The 16926-nt window shown below is 35.7% G+C and overlaps 2 protein-coding genes, 1 long non-coding RNA gene and 2 other non-coding genes across 7 annotated transcripts; all 5 read left to right on the top strand.

Annotated features, from left to right (window-relative positions):
• Positions 1 to 306: 306 nt before the first annotated feature.
• LOC117783594 (semaphorin-1A) lies at positions 307 to 12754 on the top strand. Of its 2 annotated transcripts, none has more exons than XM_034621052.1 (7): positions 307 to 398; positions 5836 to 6465; positions 7611 to 7704; positions 8948 to 9627; positions 9687 to 10703; positions 10777 to 10969; positions 11034 to 12754. In XM_034621052.1, the coding sequence occupies exons 2-7, from the start codon at positions 6300 to 6302 to the stop codon at positions 11230 to 11232; spliced, it is 2349 nt and encodes a 782-aa protein (XP_034476943.1). In that variant the 5' UTR covers positions 307 to 398; positions 5836 to 6299; the 3' UTR covers positions 11233 to 12754. The 2 variants fall into 2 exon arrangements, with proteins under 2 accessions (XP_034476943.1, XP_034476941.1); XM_034621050.1 differs by lacking the exon at positions 307 to 398 and adding an exon at positions 4851 to 5143.
• Positions 12755 to 13016: 262 nt separating this feature from the next.
• On the top strand, positions 13017 to 13798 carry LOC117784324. Its single transcript, XM_034622026.1, has 2 exons — positions 13017 to 13424; positions 13487 to 13798. The coding sequence occupies exons 1-2, from the start codon at positions 13038 to 13040 to the stop codon at positions 13715 to 13717; spliced, it is 618 nt and encodes a 205-aa protein (XP_034477917.1). The 5' UTR covers positions 13017 to 13037; the 3' UTR covers positions 13718 to 13798.
• Positions 13799 to 14248: 450 nt separating this feature from the next.
• On the top strand, positions 14249 to 16924 carry LOC117783453. Of its 2 annotated transcripts, none has more exons than XR_004617369.1 (11): positions 14249 to 14427; positions 14643 to 14705; positions 14894 to 14944; positions 15137 to 15186; positions 15367 to 15420; positions 15624 to 15682; positions 15864 to 15917; positions 16086 to 16137; positions 16332 to 16395; positions 16584 to 16643; positions 16838 to 16924. It is a non-coding gene; the product is annotated as an uncharacterized LOC117783453 (long non-coding RNA). The 2 variants fall into 2 exon arrangements; XR_004617370.1 differs by having other exon boundaries at positions 14626 to 14705.
• Positions 14737 to 14820, top strand: LOC117786028. The gene has a single exon (XR_004617561.1). It is a non-coding gene; the product is annotated as a small nucleolar RNA Me28S-Cm3227 (small nucleolar RNA).
• LOC117786029 lies at positions 15718 to 15797 on the top strand. Its single transcript, XR_004617562.1, has one exon. It is a non-coding gene; the product is annotated as a small nucleolar RNA Me28S-Cm3227 (small nucleolar RNA).
• Positions 16925 to 16926: the final 2 nt, after the last annotated feature.

Here is a 16926-nt window from a genome sequence, read left to right as displayed (position 1 = left end):
TCTTACAGTGTTACAAAGGCTGCCACCCAGCAAAATCTTCCGGATCTGGCTCGATTTATTGTACTTGAAAAATAAGTAATTGTACCCATTTTCGGTTTTTTTTGTTAGAATTTTTTAAATCTTCTCATAATTTTTTTTTACAATATTCTTGATTTTATAGTGTAGCTTTTTTTTAGAATTAAATTTATCAGTGATGGCAACTTTTTGAGCTGAGATGAGATGCCAACTCGTTTAAAATACGATATCGATATCCGTGACATCGAATCTTAGGCCACCACTACCGTATACCAAACAAGCCAAGAGCAAAATGGCCGCCGTAGTGTAAAGAGTATACTTATTTTGGAGTTCGTGTTTTTCGCTTAATTTGATAATTATTTGAACATTTTTTATGAATTTTGGTGAGTTAAGTGAGTGTACAAAGATGCACACTACATGTGTGTTATAAAAGCATCAGCCAATTGTGATTATTCCATGGATAAAAAGTGTTTTAAACATAAGCCCCTAAGTGACTGCTGTTGCATTTACTACTCACAAAAAAAACTACGGCCACAAAGCCAACTGAAGCGTACAACCTCCGCGTGCCGCGTCTACACCGCGTTTACCCACACCCAGAGTCAAGCAACAAACAGGTTTTTATTGTGTACAGACGTGTGTTTTTCTCTCTTTTAATTTATGCACATACAACAACTACACACACGCATGTATACATGCATACATATAAACAAACCAAACATGAAGCATAAGCTTTAAAACGAGTAATACAAGAAAATACATAAATTTTACGTTCTCGCGCGAGTGTGTGCGTGTGTGCGTGTGTTTGTGTCTGTAACGCGCTGTAAACAGCAGCAGCAAGTAGTCAAAGGCGAAGCAACAACAACTTAAGTGGAGGCTAAGCAACCGAATCGAGCATACGAAAGAGAGAAAGAGATAATAAAAAAATAAACTAAACGACGCGCTACACAGCTACAGGTGAATTGGTGGACTTGTTCCTCCCCTTCTCTCCGTCTGTTCTCTTCACACAAATCAAGTGTTAGTGTCTGGCCAAGAACTGTAAAAGGCAGCAGCAGAAAACGAGTTAGTTTCTCGCTGCTTTTGCCGTGAGTAGAAATCTAATAAATTAGCAGCATAATCAATTCGCGTCGTTCTACAAACTTTGAAAACTCTCAAACGCATATCGGCAACTGAAAGAAAAGCAGCCAGCTTACGGTAAAGCAAATCAAATTCAAATTGAAATTCAAATAAGTGCAAAGAGCTGTCGCAGCAACAACGCCCATAAAAAATACAACAACAGCAACAGCAAAAATAATAATAACTCGATTGAAAGCATCTAAGGCGTCAAAGAGTCAAAGTGTCAAAAAGCGGCGGCAACATAAAGTGGAACGCGCAGTGTGTCCCACTTAAGCTCAGACCCAAACCCAACCCCGCTCCCCTTCTCCCTCTCAGCATACGCATACAGACTTGTTTACTTACACACGTATATTTGTATGCATGTAAGCTGCACTTTAATGTATTTGTGTTAAATGTTTGTTTGTTGTTTGATTTAAACGCGTTCGAAAACTTTAAATGAAAACTCCCACGTTTATTTTACACGCTAAACATTTAATTTTTGTGAATGAAAAAACTTGTTGTGATTATTGAAGATTCATTTTATTTGTTGTTGTACAAAATATAAAAATATTCAATTTGTTGTTACACATTCTGAATCATCTACGCTTCCGTTGAAAAAAAAATGAGCATCGCCTGTCGATTAAACTGGTTTAACAAATACATACATACGTATGTATGTGTATATATGTATGTCTGTGTGAATCATGTAGGCGTTGGGAACAAATCGGAAGTAAAGCGATAGTTGCCGCAGTTCACGCGATTATATCGTGGATAACAAGTGAAAAAGAGCAAGTGAAGACTTGAAAGTGCATTGAACTAAACTAATGATAAGCTAAGGAAAACAAATACAAAAGAGCAATAAAAACACTGCAGCAATAAACAACAAGACAAGAGAAACAACAAAGTCAAGCCGTGCCGTAAATCAGTAAAAGTCCACATGTTAACTATCCAAAGCTTAAACCATAAATATTACCATGTAAACTATAAAAAGCTACAAATAGTCACTAATAATACTTGCATTTCCTATTTATTTATATAATTCTTAAAGATAAGAAAATGTAAACAAAGCTTACGATTCTATACATAATGCTAATGATTAAGAATTTTACTATGAATTGCGCTATGAAAAGTAGCTCAAATTGATTACAAAACAGTAGTACACACATATGCAAAAATATAGAACCAGTAACAGAATTGGCCCAGCCAATAAGTCTGCGGATAACGAAGCACTTTATAAGGCTTGTAAGATACACAGGTGTCAGCACCTGTTGCCACTATGTATTGGCCAACTGAACGCCCACTGGCCAAACAGGTTGTATATGGCAGTTAGTTAACAGATCAGGTTTCCACTTTAATATATAAGTATGTATACCTATATGGTATATCTAATAGCCATACGCAGAAATCAATTTCTTATGGAGCACGTACTCCCCCCGATCGGCGAGCTAGTTATCTATCTATGTATTAGCACGCTCGCATTTCCCGCTGCAGAGTGTTCAAATAAACAAACGACAAACGTGACATACATTGCACTGTTATCTCGATAGAGTTGCTTATCTCATAGACAGACAGATAGACGAACATCTTTGAGTGTTTATCAGGTGAAGACAACCTGGAAAGTGTAAAAAGATGCAAACAAAACCGTGACGGCTGTACCTACCCAACAGACGGATCGATGGCTCTAATAGGTAACCCAAACTCATCATTAATTAATGCCAGACGACTATCACATTGCCAGCATATTTAGCTGGTTCCGAAAGCGGAACACACTTCCTGGCATTGAACTAAATGGGGCTTATGAAACTTGAGAGCTAAACAAAAATATGAAATTGATAATATATACTTATTTATCCACATCTGACATGCTGCATAACGAGGGCAGATCAGCAAGAAGCCAACTTTTATATGCAGGAGAAACATAAAAATTAATTAAAACAGAAATTTCTTCTCTATCATAAAATTACTCTACGTTTCTTCGCTTCTTTATTTTACCAGCTTAACCACACTATGAATAACTTGTATATTAATAACGCAAAAGAAATAGTATTTTTTACAGAGAATATTTAAAATTCTTATGAAAATAAATGTGGTTTCTGACGGACTTCATAATATAATAAACATAATTATGAGCTGCGATAGTGGTATTTTTTTATGTGGTCTGTACATTAAGTTAGTGGTCTGATAAAGAGTATATTATCCAGTAATAAATTTAGCATAGCAAACTGTTCGTTTTATATTTTTGTAAAACATTTCTTAGAAACTAACTGGAAGTGCAGTCTATTTAGGGAAACTTTATAATATTTGGTATGTGTGTATGTAGATGCGTTTCGCAGTTTATATATGTACATACAGTGAGTCAAGAGAAAATTGATTTTTTCATTCTTAGAACAAGTTAAAAAAGCAATAATGAGATGAGTTTACATATTTTAACAGATAATAAACAATAATGTGATTTTTTTATTTTTTCAAAATAATTACTTGCATTAAAAAAAATAAAATTGCTTACTAATTTAGCAGTTGGCACTTTTCTTAGTCGGGGCACTGCCAGCAGGTAAACAAAAAACACTGCAGTTGCTTGGTTTGTTTTTTAGTAGTAGCTCTTAAGCGGCCCTCGCATTTCATAAAAATTCTTAAGGTCAATTGTGAGCCCCTATAGTTTCAACACTTGCTGTGCACATTACATTAAAGTCGAGCCATAGAGTGAAGCTAGAGAGAGTCAGAGTGTCTGACGACGGGTCACTTGACCTGCCACCGCCACCTAAAGTCGCATTGTCGTTGTAAGCAGACGAGCTGGAAAAACGATACCACGACAGACACAAACTCATTGACCAAGACAGCAAGTTGTGACCTTCGCTTGGCCAATCAAGTAATTTATTGAAGATCATCCGTCGTCGCTTCGCGTAGGTAAAAGTTGTCCAAGCATGACCTACGACGAGGCGTGAGAAACTGTAACATAAATTTCCTGCGAGTAACTTCAAAAAAAAAACCTGAAACCCACACATGGAAATAACGTGAGAGTGTGAACGTGTGATGAACACCTTTTGCAGGAGAGCACGTCCTGATATTTTCTAACGGCATAACTGATTAGATAGCAAATACACAAGAGCACGGCGAAAATTAGCGGAAAATACCGCACGTGATTTCCAACAAAAACAGGAAAATTCACAACTATGAATCATACAAAAAACCACTGAGCCACAGGACGCGTGAAACGGTGCGTGACAGGGTGCAGGGTGGTGCATGAGAACCTCTGGAACTAGCAACCAGGGTTGTCAATTTAGCTATTAATTAGCTAGCTAGCCTAAGGAATTTATTGGAATATTTTAGTGAAGGATATAATGAAGATATAAGTTTGTTTTGTAAATTAGGATCCAGTTACTGAAGGAACTACAGCTAAATTTTAAGCATACATATGTCTTAAGATGTCGAAAATTACAATTTGTATATTTTTGTAATCTTAAAATTCTTGCAATTTTATGGCTCGACAGGAAAAACATTTTGTATTTAATTTAAAAAAAAAAAAAGTTACATTCTTAACAACATTTTACCCATTTTCAGCTACCTTTTCTAATGAAATAAGCTATTTTAGCCCTTGAAATTTTGGCAACACTGCCGGTAACAAATAGGGTGACAAAAGGAAACCGAGAGAGAGAGAGAGAGAGAGAGAGAGCCGCAATGCAGTGCAGCTTAAACTGTGCTCAACGTAAGCGGCTCTCAAATCATTTAGAGTGTGTGTGTGAGTGTGTGGGTGTAGTTGACTTTGTTGTTGTTGCCGCTGTCGTTTCTGTTTTATGCTTGTCGTCTTTTGCTCGATTGCCGTCGGCTCTTTTGGCACTTTTGTTGTGCTCGACGAGTTCAGTACACTACGAGTTTGCCAAACGTGCGGTTCGGTTTGTCGAATGCTTAAAGCGTTTCCAAAGAAAGTGTGAAAAGTGTGTGAAGAATTCGCAAAACAATCGTAGTAAAAATATAATAAAAAACCAAAAGCCCAAAGCAAGTTTCATTGTTACACAAGTGAAATTAGTCTTTTAATGCGGTAATAATATGTAACAAGAAAGTGAAAACTTGGACAAAAATTAAACAACAAACGAACGGTGAAAACTTAACAACAAACCAAGTCATTAGCTTAGAAGAGATTTCTGGTTATTTGACTTCTAGCTTGTTTTCTCTAAACAAAATATGTCATAGTTTCTCATAATTTTACTGTTAAGATGTGATCAAATTTTATAAAACTTTATAATGCCAATCTTTACTTCCGTTTCAATATTTTTATGGAAATACTCTTCACTAACTAGACTTGTATAAATATTTAAAAAAAAAAAATATTGATAACATCTTGTGTTGGAGCAGAAACCCAAACTAATAGATCAACATTTACCCAAGTATTAAAATTTAGACTTAAATCAGATTAATATTTAAGAATTTAAATTTACGAATTTATATTTAAATGTAAAAACATTTCAGATTAAGTAGCATGCAACTTTGCTGATTTTTCAACCATAAAAAATCACGTAATATGATAAACGTTAAGCAGTTTAAATAGCACTTAGTTGTCTTGCCCACACAATGACAGCGATTAAACTAATGAAAATGAAAATTAAAGTGTTCTATATATAAAAATGCTTATATGAGTTGCTTAAAAGTCTAGGGAAATTGCTGGAATTCCACTTGACTAAAATAATTGCTAATTATTCGCAACAACTAACAATTCTTTTCATTTCATTGCAGGTTTTGCTTTTTGATTTGAGCACATCAACTAATAGCATTAAGAAAAGCAAACGCAGTGAAAATTGTTGTATGCAACAACAATTGAAGATAAAAATAATAATGCTAGTGACTGCAAGAGCAGCAGCAACTGGCACGAGAATGGCAGCAATCAGTATGACAAACGGCAGTGATTAAAACCAGTCAGGCCAGACTAGCCCCATTGGCACCAGCAGCCAACAGCAGTCGCAGCCGCAGCCACTCAGTCTCAGAGTGCGATAGCAGCAGCTGCCAACACCACCGCCCAAACGCTCGATTGGCAAACACAAACGCTGCTGAATCATCAGAGCTACAAAATAGGCTGGCTCAACAGTTTTCAAGTGCGCTACGTTAATTGAAAATACACTTGATTCTACCGAGTTGCAGCTACAAGAACACGTAAAGAGACCTTCAGCGATCATTGTCAACAGCAACAAGCGACAACAGCAATGATTGCAACAATGCTAATTACTGAGCGGAGAAGAAGATATCAACATAATAGCAGCGGGGAGAGACCAATAACAATTGCAATGTTGCATATAATCTCCCTTTGCTTCTACCTCATTGTGTCTGTCAATGCTTGGATACCCGATGTGCAGCCCGATTTGAAAACGAGTAAGTTCCAAGATATCCACAATTATAAGGCTCGTTATTGTTGTCGTTTTCGTTGTTCTTCTTGTTGTTGTTATTATTATTTATTTGTGCCACTTGTTTGTTTTGCTGTTCTCTCTTTTGTGCGCTTTGGCGCTTTTGCTGCTGTTTTATCATCAATGAACATGTTGGTCCACAAACAAAACAACTGCTTATCGCGCCCAATTTTTCGCCATGCTTGCAACAAATTAGCGTTTCCTCTGAAGCAACGCACAAAATGGGCCAAATAATGAGCCCACTACTAATTGCTCTGAATACCCGTCGTAATGGGTGGAAACTTTAAAGATCAGCTGTTCACGATTATATAGATGCTTCTATAATCATATTCAACGTTGATTTAAACAATTTAGCAAGTCTTTAAGCTATAAGATGGAATCGGATGTGTTTTCAAAAACTTTAAACCGTCATAACTTTGTCAAAACTTGACCAATTTCCTTGCGGAATGTCAATTTTTTCATTATTTGGCCTATATTTTAATTCTGCATCAAAATTGAAAAATTAAATTTTTTCCCATCACTGTCCATTTTTTTCATATATACCCCTTAACAATTTTTTGAAAATTTCAAACTATCATAACTTTGTCAAATCTAAACCGATTTCCTTGCGGAATGTCAATTTTTTCATTATTTGGCCTATATTTTAATTCTGCATCAAAATTGAAAAATTAAATTTTTTTCCAACACTGTCCATTTTTTTCATATATACCCCTTAACAATTTTTTGAAAATTTCAAACTATCATAACTTTGTCAAATCTTAATCGATTTCCTTGCGGAATGTCAATTTTTTCATTATTTGGCCTCTATTTTGATTCTGCATCAAAATTGAAAAATTAAATTTTTTCCCGACACTGTCCCTTTTTTTCATACTTTCCAGCGATGTATACATTTCGAATTTAAACTCAATTCAAAGTTTGGACTTACAACACTAGCATGTTTCAAATATCTAGATCAACAGTGTTATTAAACCCCACCAATATAACGTATTGAACCAGCCTTTAACTATCTGAAAACCATATGTTCAATACTATAATAATAATAAATATTGCACTTTGTATATTATTAAAACTGTTGTCACTAATTTTTTAATTTAATTCTCATTTGCATTGCAGAACAAGACAAAGTGATTTCGAGTTTCTTTGGCAACACAACGGACTATTATAAGATTTTGGATCACGATGGTGAGAGTGTTCTCGTGGGTGCCAAGTAAGTACCGAGTTCCTTATTTGAAATAACAAATGAATTGATTGCCATATACAATGAATACAATAAATTCCTCTCTATCTACCTGAGTTGCATGCACAAACATTGTTTTCTACATTATTATTGGCACGAGCTAAATTAAATATTTATAAAAAAAAATACTGAAATCACAATAACAATGTGTTCAATTCGCGGAACAATTAACGCGCCATTGAAATTACGAGCTTCTGTTGATTTTAATTTTTTTATCAGTAAATAATATATAAACCTAAACCAGCTAAGGCAAGTGCAAATCTCGCATTTCTCATTTGCTTTCCTGGAAATATTATTTCCAGAACTCTAACCCCCGACTTGTTTATTTTCATATAATTTTGTTTAGCATTCGCATGAATTGAGTCAAGAGAAAAATGCTATTTTCCATGTGCATAGCAAAATAATAAGCAGTATTAGTAATACATTTTACAACACAATAAATCATAAAACTCATAAGTTGCATTTATATTATAGAGTTGAGATAAGACTAACCTTAGTCAGTCTTTTTTATTTTGCATTAAAGGCTAACATAAGCTTTTATAACGGCATCTAGCTAGTTTATAGGCAAAATTATAAATTAAAACATTATGCTTATAATAAAAAATACATAAATATATAGAAATTTTATAAAAAAAAAAAAAAACATATTTATAGCATGCGATTCGTCAAGTTAAAAGTGTTCCCTATATAATTAAATTAATCAAAATTTATGAACGCCTTAATTATACTGTTTTTTTTTACGATGCGAGTATAATAGATTGCAAATTAAAGTCGAGGCCAAAAACTTGACTAAAGCAGAAATAATACGTGTACTCCTAGGAAACAAAACTTTTCAGTAGATAAATGTTCTAACGATCTTGTATCTTGTATAGATGGTATAACGAATGTTATTAGCTTGTTTAGTTTAAGTATCTCTATAAACTGGGAACAACATGAGCATAAATGATAAATACGAATAAAGAACGCAATTGCATATGTAATTACTTCTATGAGTTCTAATTATTTGCGAGAGACAAAAAAACAACAAAAATAACCTTGGCAAACTGTTGACTAGTTCTCTCTTTAGCTCTCACACTCTCTTGATCTCTCTCTATAATTTATTTTGGCTTTGCTGGCAATTTGCTTTATGAGCAGTCAGCACACGTCAACAGCTCTGACAATTAAGCAAATAATTCCATTGTCTCTCTCTCTCTTTCTCTCATCTCTCTCGCAGGGACGTCATCTACAACATCAGCATGAAGGGTCTGAAGGAGAATAGTCGGTTAGTGTGGACCAGCACTGGCGCGGATCGGGAACTGTGCATGCTGAAGGGCAAACCCGAATCGGATTGCCACAACTATTTGCGTGTCTATGCCCGTCTCAGTGATGGCCAGATTCTGCTCTGTGGCACCAACTCGTATAAGCCACGTTGTCGTCACTATGCTCCCGTCGAAGCGACTCCGGATGTGGTGGATTCCAGTGCCGGCAACAGCATGCGATACGAGATAACGCGAGATGTCGAGGCACAGGGTCTGTGTCCCTACAGTCCCGCTCACAACAGCACCTATGCCTTTGCCGATGGCCAGTTGTATAGCGCTACTGTTGCTGATTTCTCCGGTGGTGATCCCTTAATCTATCGCGAGAATCTTCGCACCGAACAATATGATCTCAAACAACTCAATCAGCCGGACTTTGTGGGAACCATTGAGCGCAATGGGTTTGTGTTTTTCTTCTTCCGTGAACTCTCGATGGAGTTCATGAACTTTGGCAAAGCGGTATACTCTCGAGTTGCACGTGTCTGCAAGAGCGATCGTGGTGGACCCTATAATCATGGCAAGAGTTGGACCTCGTACCTCAAGGCGCGACTGAACTGCTCGGTGCCCGGCGAGTTTCCCTTCTACTTTGATGAAATACGTAAGTGACAATACCACTGATGATCTCCCCTTATATTAATGCATCTTCTTTCACTGCAGAGGCTATAAGTCCAGTTGTAGAGAGCGGCCCCAATGCATTGGTTTACGCCGTTTTTACCACCTCGATGAATGCGATTCCCGGCTCGGCGGTGTGTGCCTTTCGAGTGGATGACATATTGTCCGCCTTTGATGGTGATTTCAAATCGCAAAAGGACTCGCAATCTCATTGGTTGCCCGTGGAGCAAACGCAGGTGCCCAAGCCGCGTCCCGGCCAGTGTGTGGAAGATTCTCGCACGCTACCCAGCATTGCAGTGAATTTCATTAAGAACCATCCACTGATGGAGAGCGCTGTGCCCGCAGTGCACAGTCGTCCGCTCCTGACCAAGGTGCATCTGCATAATCGACTCACGGCAATTGCGGTTGATGCCCAAGTTCGGGCATTGAATGGCAAGCACTACGATGTCATCTATAGTGGCACTGACGATGGAAAAGTGACAAAGTTCATCAACATAATGACATCGCATCCGAACAACACTGATAACCTACTCACAGTGGTCATCTCAGAGATGCAGGCGCTGCCTTTGGGCACACCAGTGCGTGAGTTGGTCATCTCTTCCAAGAAGAACACTCTCGTTGTGGTTAGCGATGGTCGGTTGGTGACGGTGCCTCTGCATCACTGCTCACTCATTGTTGACTGCAGGGGCTGTCTTAGTTTGCAGGATCCGAACTGCGCCTGGGATCTGCAGACACATGAGTGCAAGAATCTCGCCGCCAGCAAGAGCAAGTTTGGCACCAAGACCTATCTGCAGAGTCTTAATACGACTAAGAACACAGCGGCTTCACTTTGCCCAAAAACAGCTGCAGATCCCGTCATTGTCACCATGGCACCATCACAGGTGGAAGATGCGAAAAAACTCCACTATGCTAGTGTGAGCGGCGTTTCGGCCGAGAAGCCGACGAACCTGGATCAACAGACAACGGGAGGTGGTGTTGATTTTACACTTAACGATTATATAGATGAGAATAAAATACCACAGGCATCCGTTGATCCCGAGCAAGTTATGACCAATCTGCATGGTAAGTTTAGATTTTTTTAATACAATGAATGTAATTAAGCTAACTGCAATGTTTTCTCTTTCTATATACACAGATCCCCAGAAATCCATGGCTGTAGTCAATGAGCTGCAAAAGGCATCGACATTAACAAACTTGACCACGATGATCATCATATTTGCGTTCTTGCTCACATTCCTTTTGGGTGGCTTTGCGGGCATCAGAATGAAGCAAACCTGCAACCAGAATCGACTAGATGCCAGTCACCACAATCACTTTGGCAAGCCGACGTAAGATAATAATGAAATTAAAATAGTTGTGTTCAAGCTAATGTTGTAATTCTTTTTTTTACAGTCAATTCAAGCATCAAAACAGCGGCAAGGACATTAATTTATTAATCAACTCGAATCCATACACTACAACACAGAAAACAGCGAATCTGGATCTTGAGAAAGATCGCAGTCACGAATGCAAAAACTCCACAGAACATTTGGAAAAGGAATTGCCGTGCAAAACGTCCACGCTGACAAAAGTGAAACGCACCTATATATGAGGGGAACCTATCACACAGTTCTTTTGGTGGCCAGTTTACCACAAGATTAGTCGAATTTTCGTTGTTTATGTTGCAGTTAGTTGTAGTAAACCCCACCCCCAAACAATTGGACACAGCATCAGTTTTAAAGACGCGTTTGAAACGTGTCTCGGCGCATCCGAAACTGTTGTGCTTAACTTTAGTTTTTTTTGTCAAGATTTAGTTAAATTTATCGCTAATGCGCAGCCTCGATCACTTCGTTAGCTGAAAGGGAATATTAAAGTGCTTCCTATCCAGCTAATAAGTTGATCAGGCGACGCATCTATATGTTTATTTTATAGAATATTTGGTAAGTGCAAAATTAGAGATTAAAACATTTACATATCATACGTAGAAGGCACATCATAAGGTCACACAAGAATTGGCTATGTTTATATTGAACAAAAGTTTTTGATTGTGCCCGGAGATGTTAAACCCACCCACAAATCGAATATATTTCTCGAAATTCACACGATTATTATTCTGTACAAGTATTTTGTTAGACTGAATGTTTCTCTAATTTCTTTCTAGTTTTCTTTGTACATGCAGCAATAGAATGCTATCTACATATATTTAATTATAAATTGTGTCTGTTTTGTGGCTAACAAAGGCAATACAAATTGTATCTAACATTAAGCTCAATAAGGAATTGAATAAGAGAATGTATTTTTGTAATTTTATATAGTAGCACTTAGGCTAAGATAGATCACTTGCTATATCAAGTTGAATTCTGCGGTCAAAACATATATATGAGGCTGAATCATAAGAACTGAGATCCCTTGACAACGGCAGCCCCGAAAACCGATAACAATCACGCACAAAAAACAATTGCACGCGCCTTAAAATCCATATAAATATGCTATATGCCTATATTTAGGCCTTAAATGTAAAGTTAAACACTTAGATTAAGAATTATAATAAATACTTGCATGTATTTTAATACAGAATCAGCATTTTAATATGTTTATGTTTAAATTTTTAAGCTGTTGTCCGTCCGTAGCATGCAATTTTTATGATCATAATATATATTTTTATATGTATCTAATATCTTAAAGTTAAATACCTAAGTATAACTTTAAAAAAAAAAAAATGAAGGAATGTCAACAAAAAAAAGTGAAAAAATTAACAAAAATTTTAAAATACATGTATCAAAATTTTTAGGATCAGGAATTGCTTCTGCTTAAATGACTCACGTAAAAAAAACCATCATATGCATCAGAAGCGAGCAATACGAATCCTGAAATTCTCATATTGTGATAGATTATATTGAAATCTAAATGATAAAACTTATACATATGCCTTTTTGATAATACATGTACGTGGAAGGCAGTTTGGATTGCATTGAAAATATCTGCGAATGGGTCTTCCTATTGGAGGAATAAAAAAAAACAAATAATGTACATTTTTAATATATATTTACATGTATGTATTGTACTTGATATATTGTTGTAAAGGCATTCAATGAGCTATGCTACATTTAATAAAGTCGTAATTTTTTAATACAGTTTTAGAGTCTTGCTTTTTATTTGAAAATAATATTTACTTTTTAATTTCAGGATAATTTATTATATTAATAATTGTAAGCAGAACTACAATGACTTATGACGCGGTCATGAAATATCTCTAACTGTAAACACTTTTATTTTAAATGACAAGAGCTGCGAGCATGTTCAAGTAATCTGTTCATTGGGACAACATGTTTGACGTTTAGTGCTGTGTTTGATGGAAAATGTTCGACAATGGACGTCTGTCAATGTTTGCACGAACATTGTTCACAAGCTGCCAAAATGTCAAAGCGATTCATCCGAGAATTTATTGAATGCTATCGAAATGAGACAGCATTGTGGCAATCAAAAAGTGAGGCATTTAAAAACAAATCCACGCGGAATAAAGCTTGGCAAGTATTGCTAACAAAGTACAAAGAAGTAGACGAAGATTCAACATTGGAAGGCGTGAAAAAAAAGGTAAATTCGCTGCGTGCTTCATACAGACGCGAACTCCGAAAAATTGCACTGAGCGAAACGTTCGGAGCTGAATCCGCTTATAAACCGACTATTTGGTATTTTGATGATATGGATTTCCTTCGAAGCCTGGAGTCCCAAATTGAAGAGGTAATTTCTTTTGACGACGGCACCGAAACAACCGAAACAACCAAAACAACCGAAACAGAAACTGTAAGTTTGGCGTTTATTTTTGCATCACATGAAATTATAATAATTAAGTTTTTGTCCTTCAGCGTAATCCAATAAAGCGTAAACATAATGAGAGCAATGAGTCCCTGGAGGAACCGTTGTTGTATATAGATACTGATAATAAAAGGGTTAGAGACGATGCAGATGTTTTTGCTGAAGGATGGGCTATAATCTATCGAAAACTATCAAAGGACCAACAAATTTTCGCAAAAAGAGGAATTGACGAAATTCTAACGCAAGGCCAGCTGAATATGCTGTCATACGCTAGTGTCTAAATTTTAAGTCTTCAAGTGGCAATCAAATCGTACAAACTTTTTTATTGACTGAATATATGTACATAACCTTAATCCTACGAATTGAAGTTGTTATATTTTTTGGCCAGCATATCACTTAATTCTTGTGTCAAACACATTTTACAAACGTCAAACATTTTCATCGAGACGTACAAGTTAAGCGAACATGTTGTATCGAATCAGATAAAGTTCGATCAACTACAGTGATGCCAACTCTTTAGAGCTTAAAATTGATATTTCTGACTGAAAAGCATTTGATGTATATACTAAATTGCGACGCAAAATAGCTACAAAGCTAGCCAAAGTTTTTTGAATCGGCCTTTGCAATTTATTGCTGAAAAACTAGATAAATTTAAACTGCTCGCGCCTGCAGGGTGGAAGCCCTTGGACCGGGTGGCAGCCCTTGGGCCAAAACAGTGTTTCCACACCAGTGTTGCATTATTGGTATTTTTTAGGATGTTCATTAAAATGATTGCCAGGCTGGGGCACACTGCTCTGTAGATTCGTTCATTTCCGTTTTGCATTTTATGGCGTTCGGTCGTTCTTACAATTTGCTGGGATGGAAGAACAACTTTTAATCACTTTGTGCTACGAGCATCTTAAGCATTTTATAACATTTTGATTATTTAAATTGTAAAATATGGCATAAATTGTAATGCGCACATCACATTTAAGAAATGTCGAAGAAAGTGGTAAGTAACTTGTGGAAATTAGTTCTGACTAAGCAAATGAATTGATGAATGTTCTTTTTCTGAAGAGTCGAGTGATAATACCCTTGCAAGAGGTGTGCTATCATTCTTTTCCTGTAGAAAGAATAAGAACGGCCAACTGATTAACTATATTAAAATACATTTGTTAATAAATCATTGAGCACAAGTGAACTAAACTAGTTTTTTCTCTGTTGCAGCTGCCACCGATGGGTGCAAACACGTGGCTAAAAAACCGGCATTAAAATGAGATGTCATCTGAGGTGAGTTTCTATCTGAAATTGATTCATTTATTGTCTTCATGATGATAAGTTCAATCTGAACAAAGTGCTGTTGATTCACAACTTAAAATTTAAACCAAAAGGATTCTGATAAATAAAATTAAAGTCTAGCTTGTGTTAAATGCAAATCACGTGAGAAAACTAACCTCATTTTTCTATTCTATTTGCAGAAGCAGAGAACCTAAAAGTGGACCAGTGAAAAGTTTTCATTCGAAACTATGGTGAGTTTTTTATTTATACTTTTAAATTTAGTAAAATGCAAGTTTAACAAGATGAAAAGTAATTACCGTAAGATGTCCGTGATTAAAAACCCCATGGCTGCAATTATTGCAACTGATATATATACAATAAATATAAAATATGTCTTTATAACTGGCATCATATCTAAATAAAGTTTTTCCTCTTGTTTTCAGCATGTTATCAAAGTCTGTTCAGATGATGTTGATGCGATTCTTTTTAAATGGTAAGTAATATTTATAATTGCTATAATTTATTCGACTCTTAAAGTGATGAAATGTAATTACCGTACGATTTCTGTGATTAAAAACCCCATGGCTGCAATTATTGCAACTGAACTATAATTTACATTTATAGTAGAGCTACTTTAAAGAAATGTTAACTAATTAAATATCTTTACTTGCAGCTTCCGCAGTTCCAGACCAGTTGTGAATTTCTGAATGTTGTCATTGCACTTCAGGTAAGAATCGCTGTTTAAATGATTTCTACCAATGCTACAGATTTAATTAGATGATGAATACCTTTAATCTACTATAACTTTCGTTCTACTGAGCAGAAAATGCGGAGAAAAGTAACTGAAACCTAAACAGAACTGTAGTAATTTGTAGAAAACCGTTGCAACTATTTGCAATTAACTAACTTGTTTAATTATTATTTTTACAGTGCTGGAACATAAGGCAAAAATATTCTGGAATATATCCTTAAGCTGGCAATATATAAATGTAAGTTCATTACATTTATAATAAAATTACTTGTGATTCCTTCTTGATGATAACCTTAATCTGAAAGCTATGCTGACCAACCAAACAAAATTAACCAAAAGGATACTGATAAAATCAACGTGGAATAAGCAATTATTTAATTTCTAACAGATTAGCTAATCAAGTCCTTCTTTTATTGCAGCTTCTGTTGGAAAATGTAATTTCAAAATCTGCTGATTGATAAATTTACATCAAGGTAAGATCCTAAAAGTCTATAAAAACAGCTTAAAAGATTTCATGATGTTACTTCAGTATAGTTCATTAGAAGCAAACATGTTACAACTTTTTGAAGCTGATATAAATATTTAATAATATGTATATTATACAGATATTATGTATACTAAAATTATAATCTTTCTTACAGATAATTGATGCTGGATTTATCTTTCATACATGCTGAATAAAGAATGCCAAAGGTACGTTCTTTATTAAACTTTAACTGCTAGTTACAACTTTGATCTGATGAACTATCCTTAATCAGGATCCCTCTACTGAGTTGAACCCATTAAAAACCATGCGGTCAATCTTTCCCTGTCTGAATACCAAAATTGTTTAGATTTTTATTGCATATAATGACCTGGGAAAACTAACAACTTATTTTTCTTTGCAGATCAATAAATACTGGTTGCTGTCGAGATGCCGCCAGAAGATCCAAATTTATGGGAATCTGAAAGGTGTGTTAAATTAAAATGTAAAGGAAAATGTTTAGCTGATGAACTATCCTTATTCAGGATCCCTCTACTGAGTTGAACCCATTAAAAACCGTGCGGTCAATCTTTCCCTGACTGATCAAATCTATGAAGCGCCCTTTTAGTACAGTTACTATTTCAGAACTAATAAGTGCCTTTTTCTTAATTTGCAGGGCGTTAAATTTTCTAATTATTTGCTGAGGACGGACTGGACAAGTATAAAATTTAAAAAGGTAAATTTAATTACAAATATACTTTGTTTACTTATCAAATGATGAAATCACCCTTTATGGGCTTCATTAATCTGAGACTCAAGCCATGCTGTCTTGTCTTCTTCTTTCCCCAACTGATTTTTATGCTATTAAAGCAATTGTTGAACCGAACATTTATGTGTCGATAACTAATTTGTATTTTGTCTTTCTTTCAGTTGTCACAATCTGGTGAATGACGTCCTTTAATTTAAGTAAAACTTGTTAAAATATTCAGCACAAATAAATGAAAAATATATCTGAAACT

This window comes from Drosophila innubila (genome assembly GCF_004354385.1).
Source record: "Drosophila innubila isolate TH190305 chromosome 2R unlocalized genomic scaffold, UK_Dinn_1.0 1_C_2R, whole genome shotgun sequence".
Lineage (NCBI taxonomy): Eukaryota > Metazoa > Arthropoda > Insecta > Diptera > Drosophilidae > Drosophila > Drosophila innubila.
The sequence above is the reverse complement of the archived record's forward strand: the minus strand, read 5'-3'. Positions and strand labels throughout refer to the sequence as shown.

Bases quoted from the DNA above. Each gene is read 5' to 3' on its own strand.
- LOC117784324 (XM_034622026.1), top strand. From the start codon at position 13,038: ATGTCAAAGCGATTCATCCGAGAATTTATTGAATGCTATCGAAATGAG. The intron at 13,425-13,486 runs GTAAGTTTGGCG...TTTGTCCTTCAG, and splicing joins AAACAACCGAAACAGAAACT to CGTAATCCAATAAAGCGTAA.
- LOC117783594 (XM_034621052.1), top strand. From the start codon at position 6,300: ATGATTGCAACAATGCTAATTACTGAGCGGAGAAGAAGATATCAACAT. The intron at 6,466-7,610 runs GTAAGTTCCAAG...TTTGCATTGCAG, and splicing joins GCAGCCCGATTTGAAAACGA to AACAAGACAAAGTGATTTCG. The intron at 9,628-9,686 runs GTAAGTGACAAT...CTTTCACTGCAG, and splicing joins CTTCTACTTTGATGAAATAC to AGGCTATAAGTCCAGTTGTA.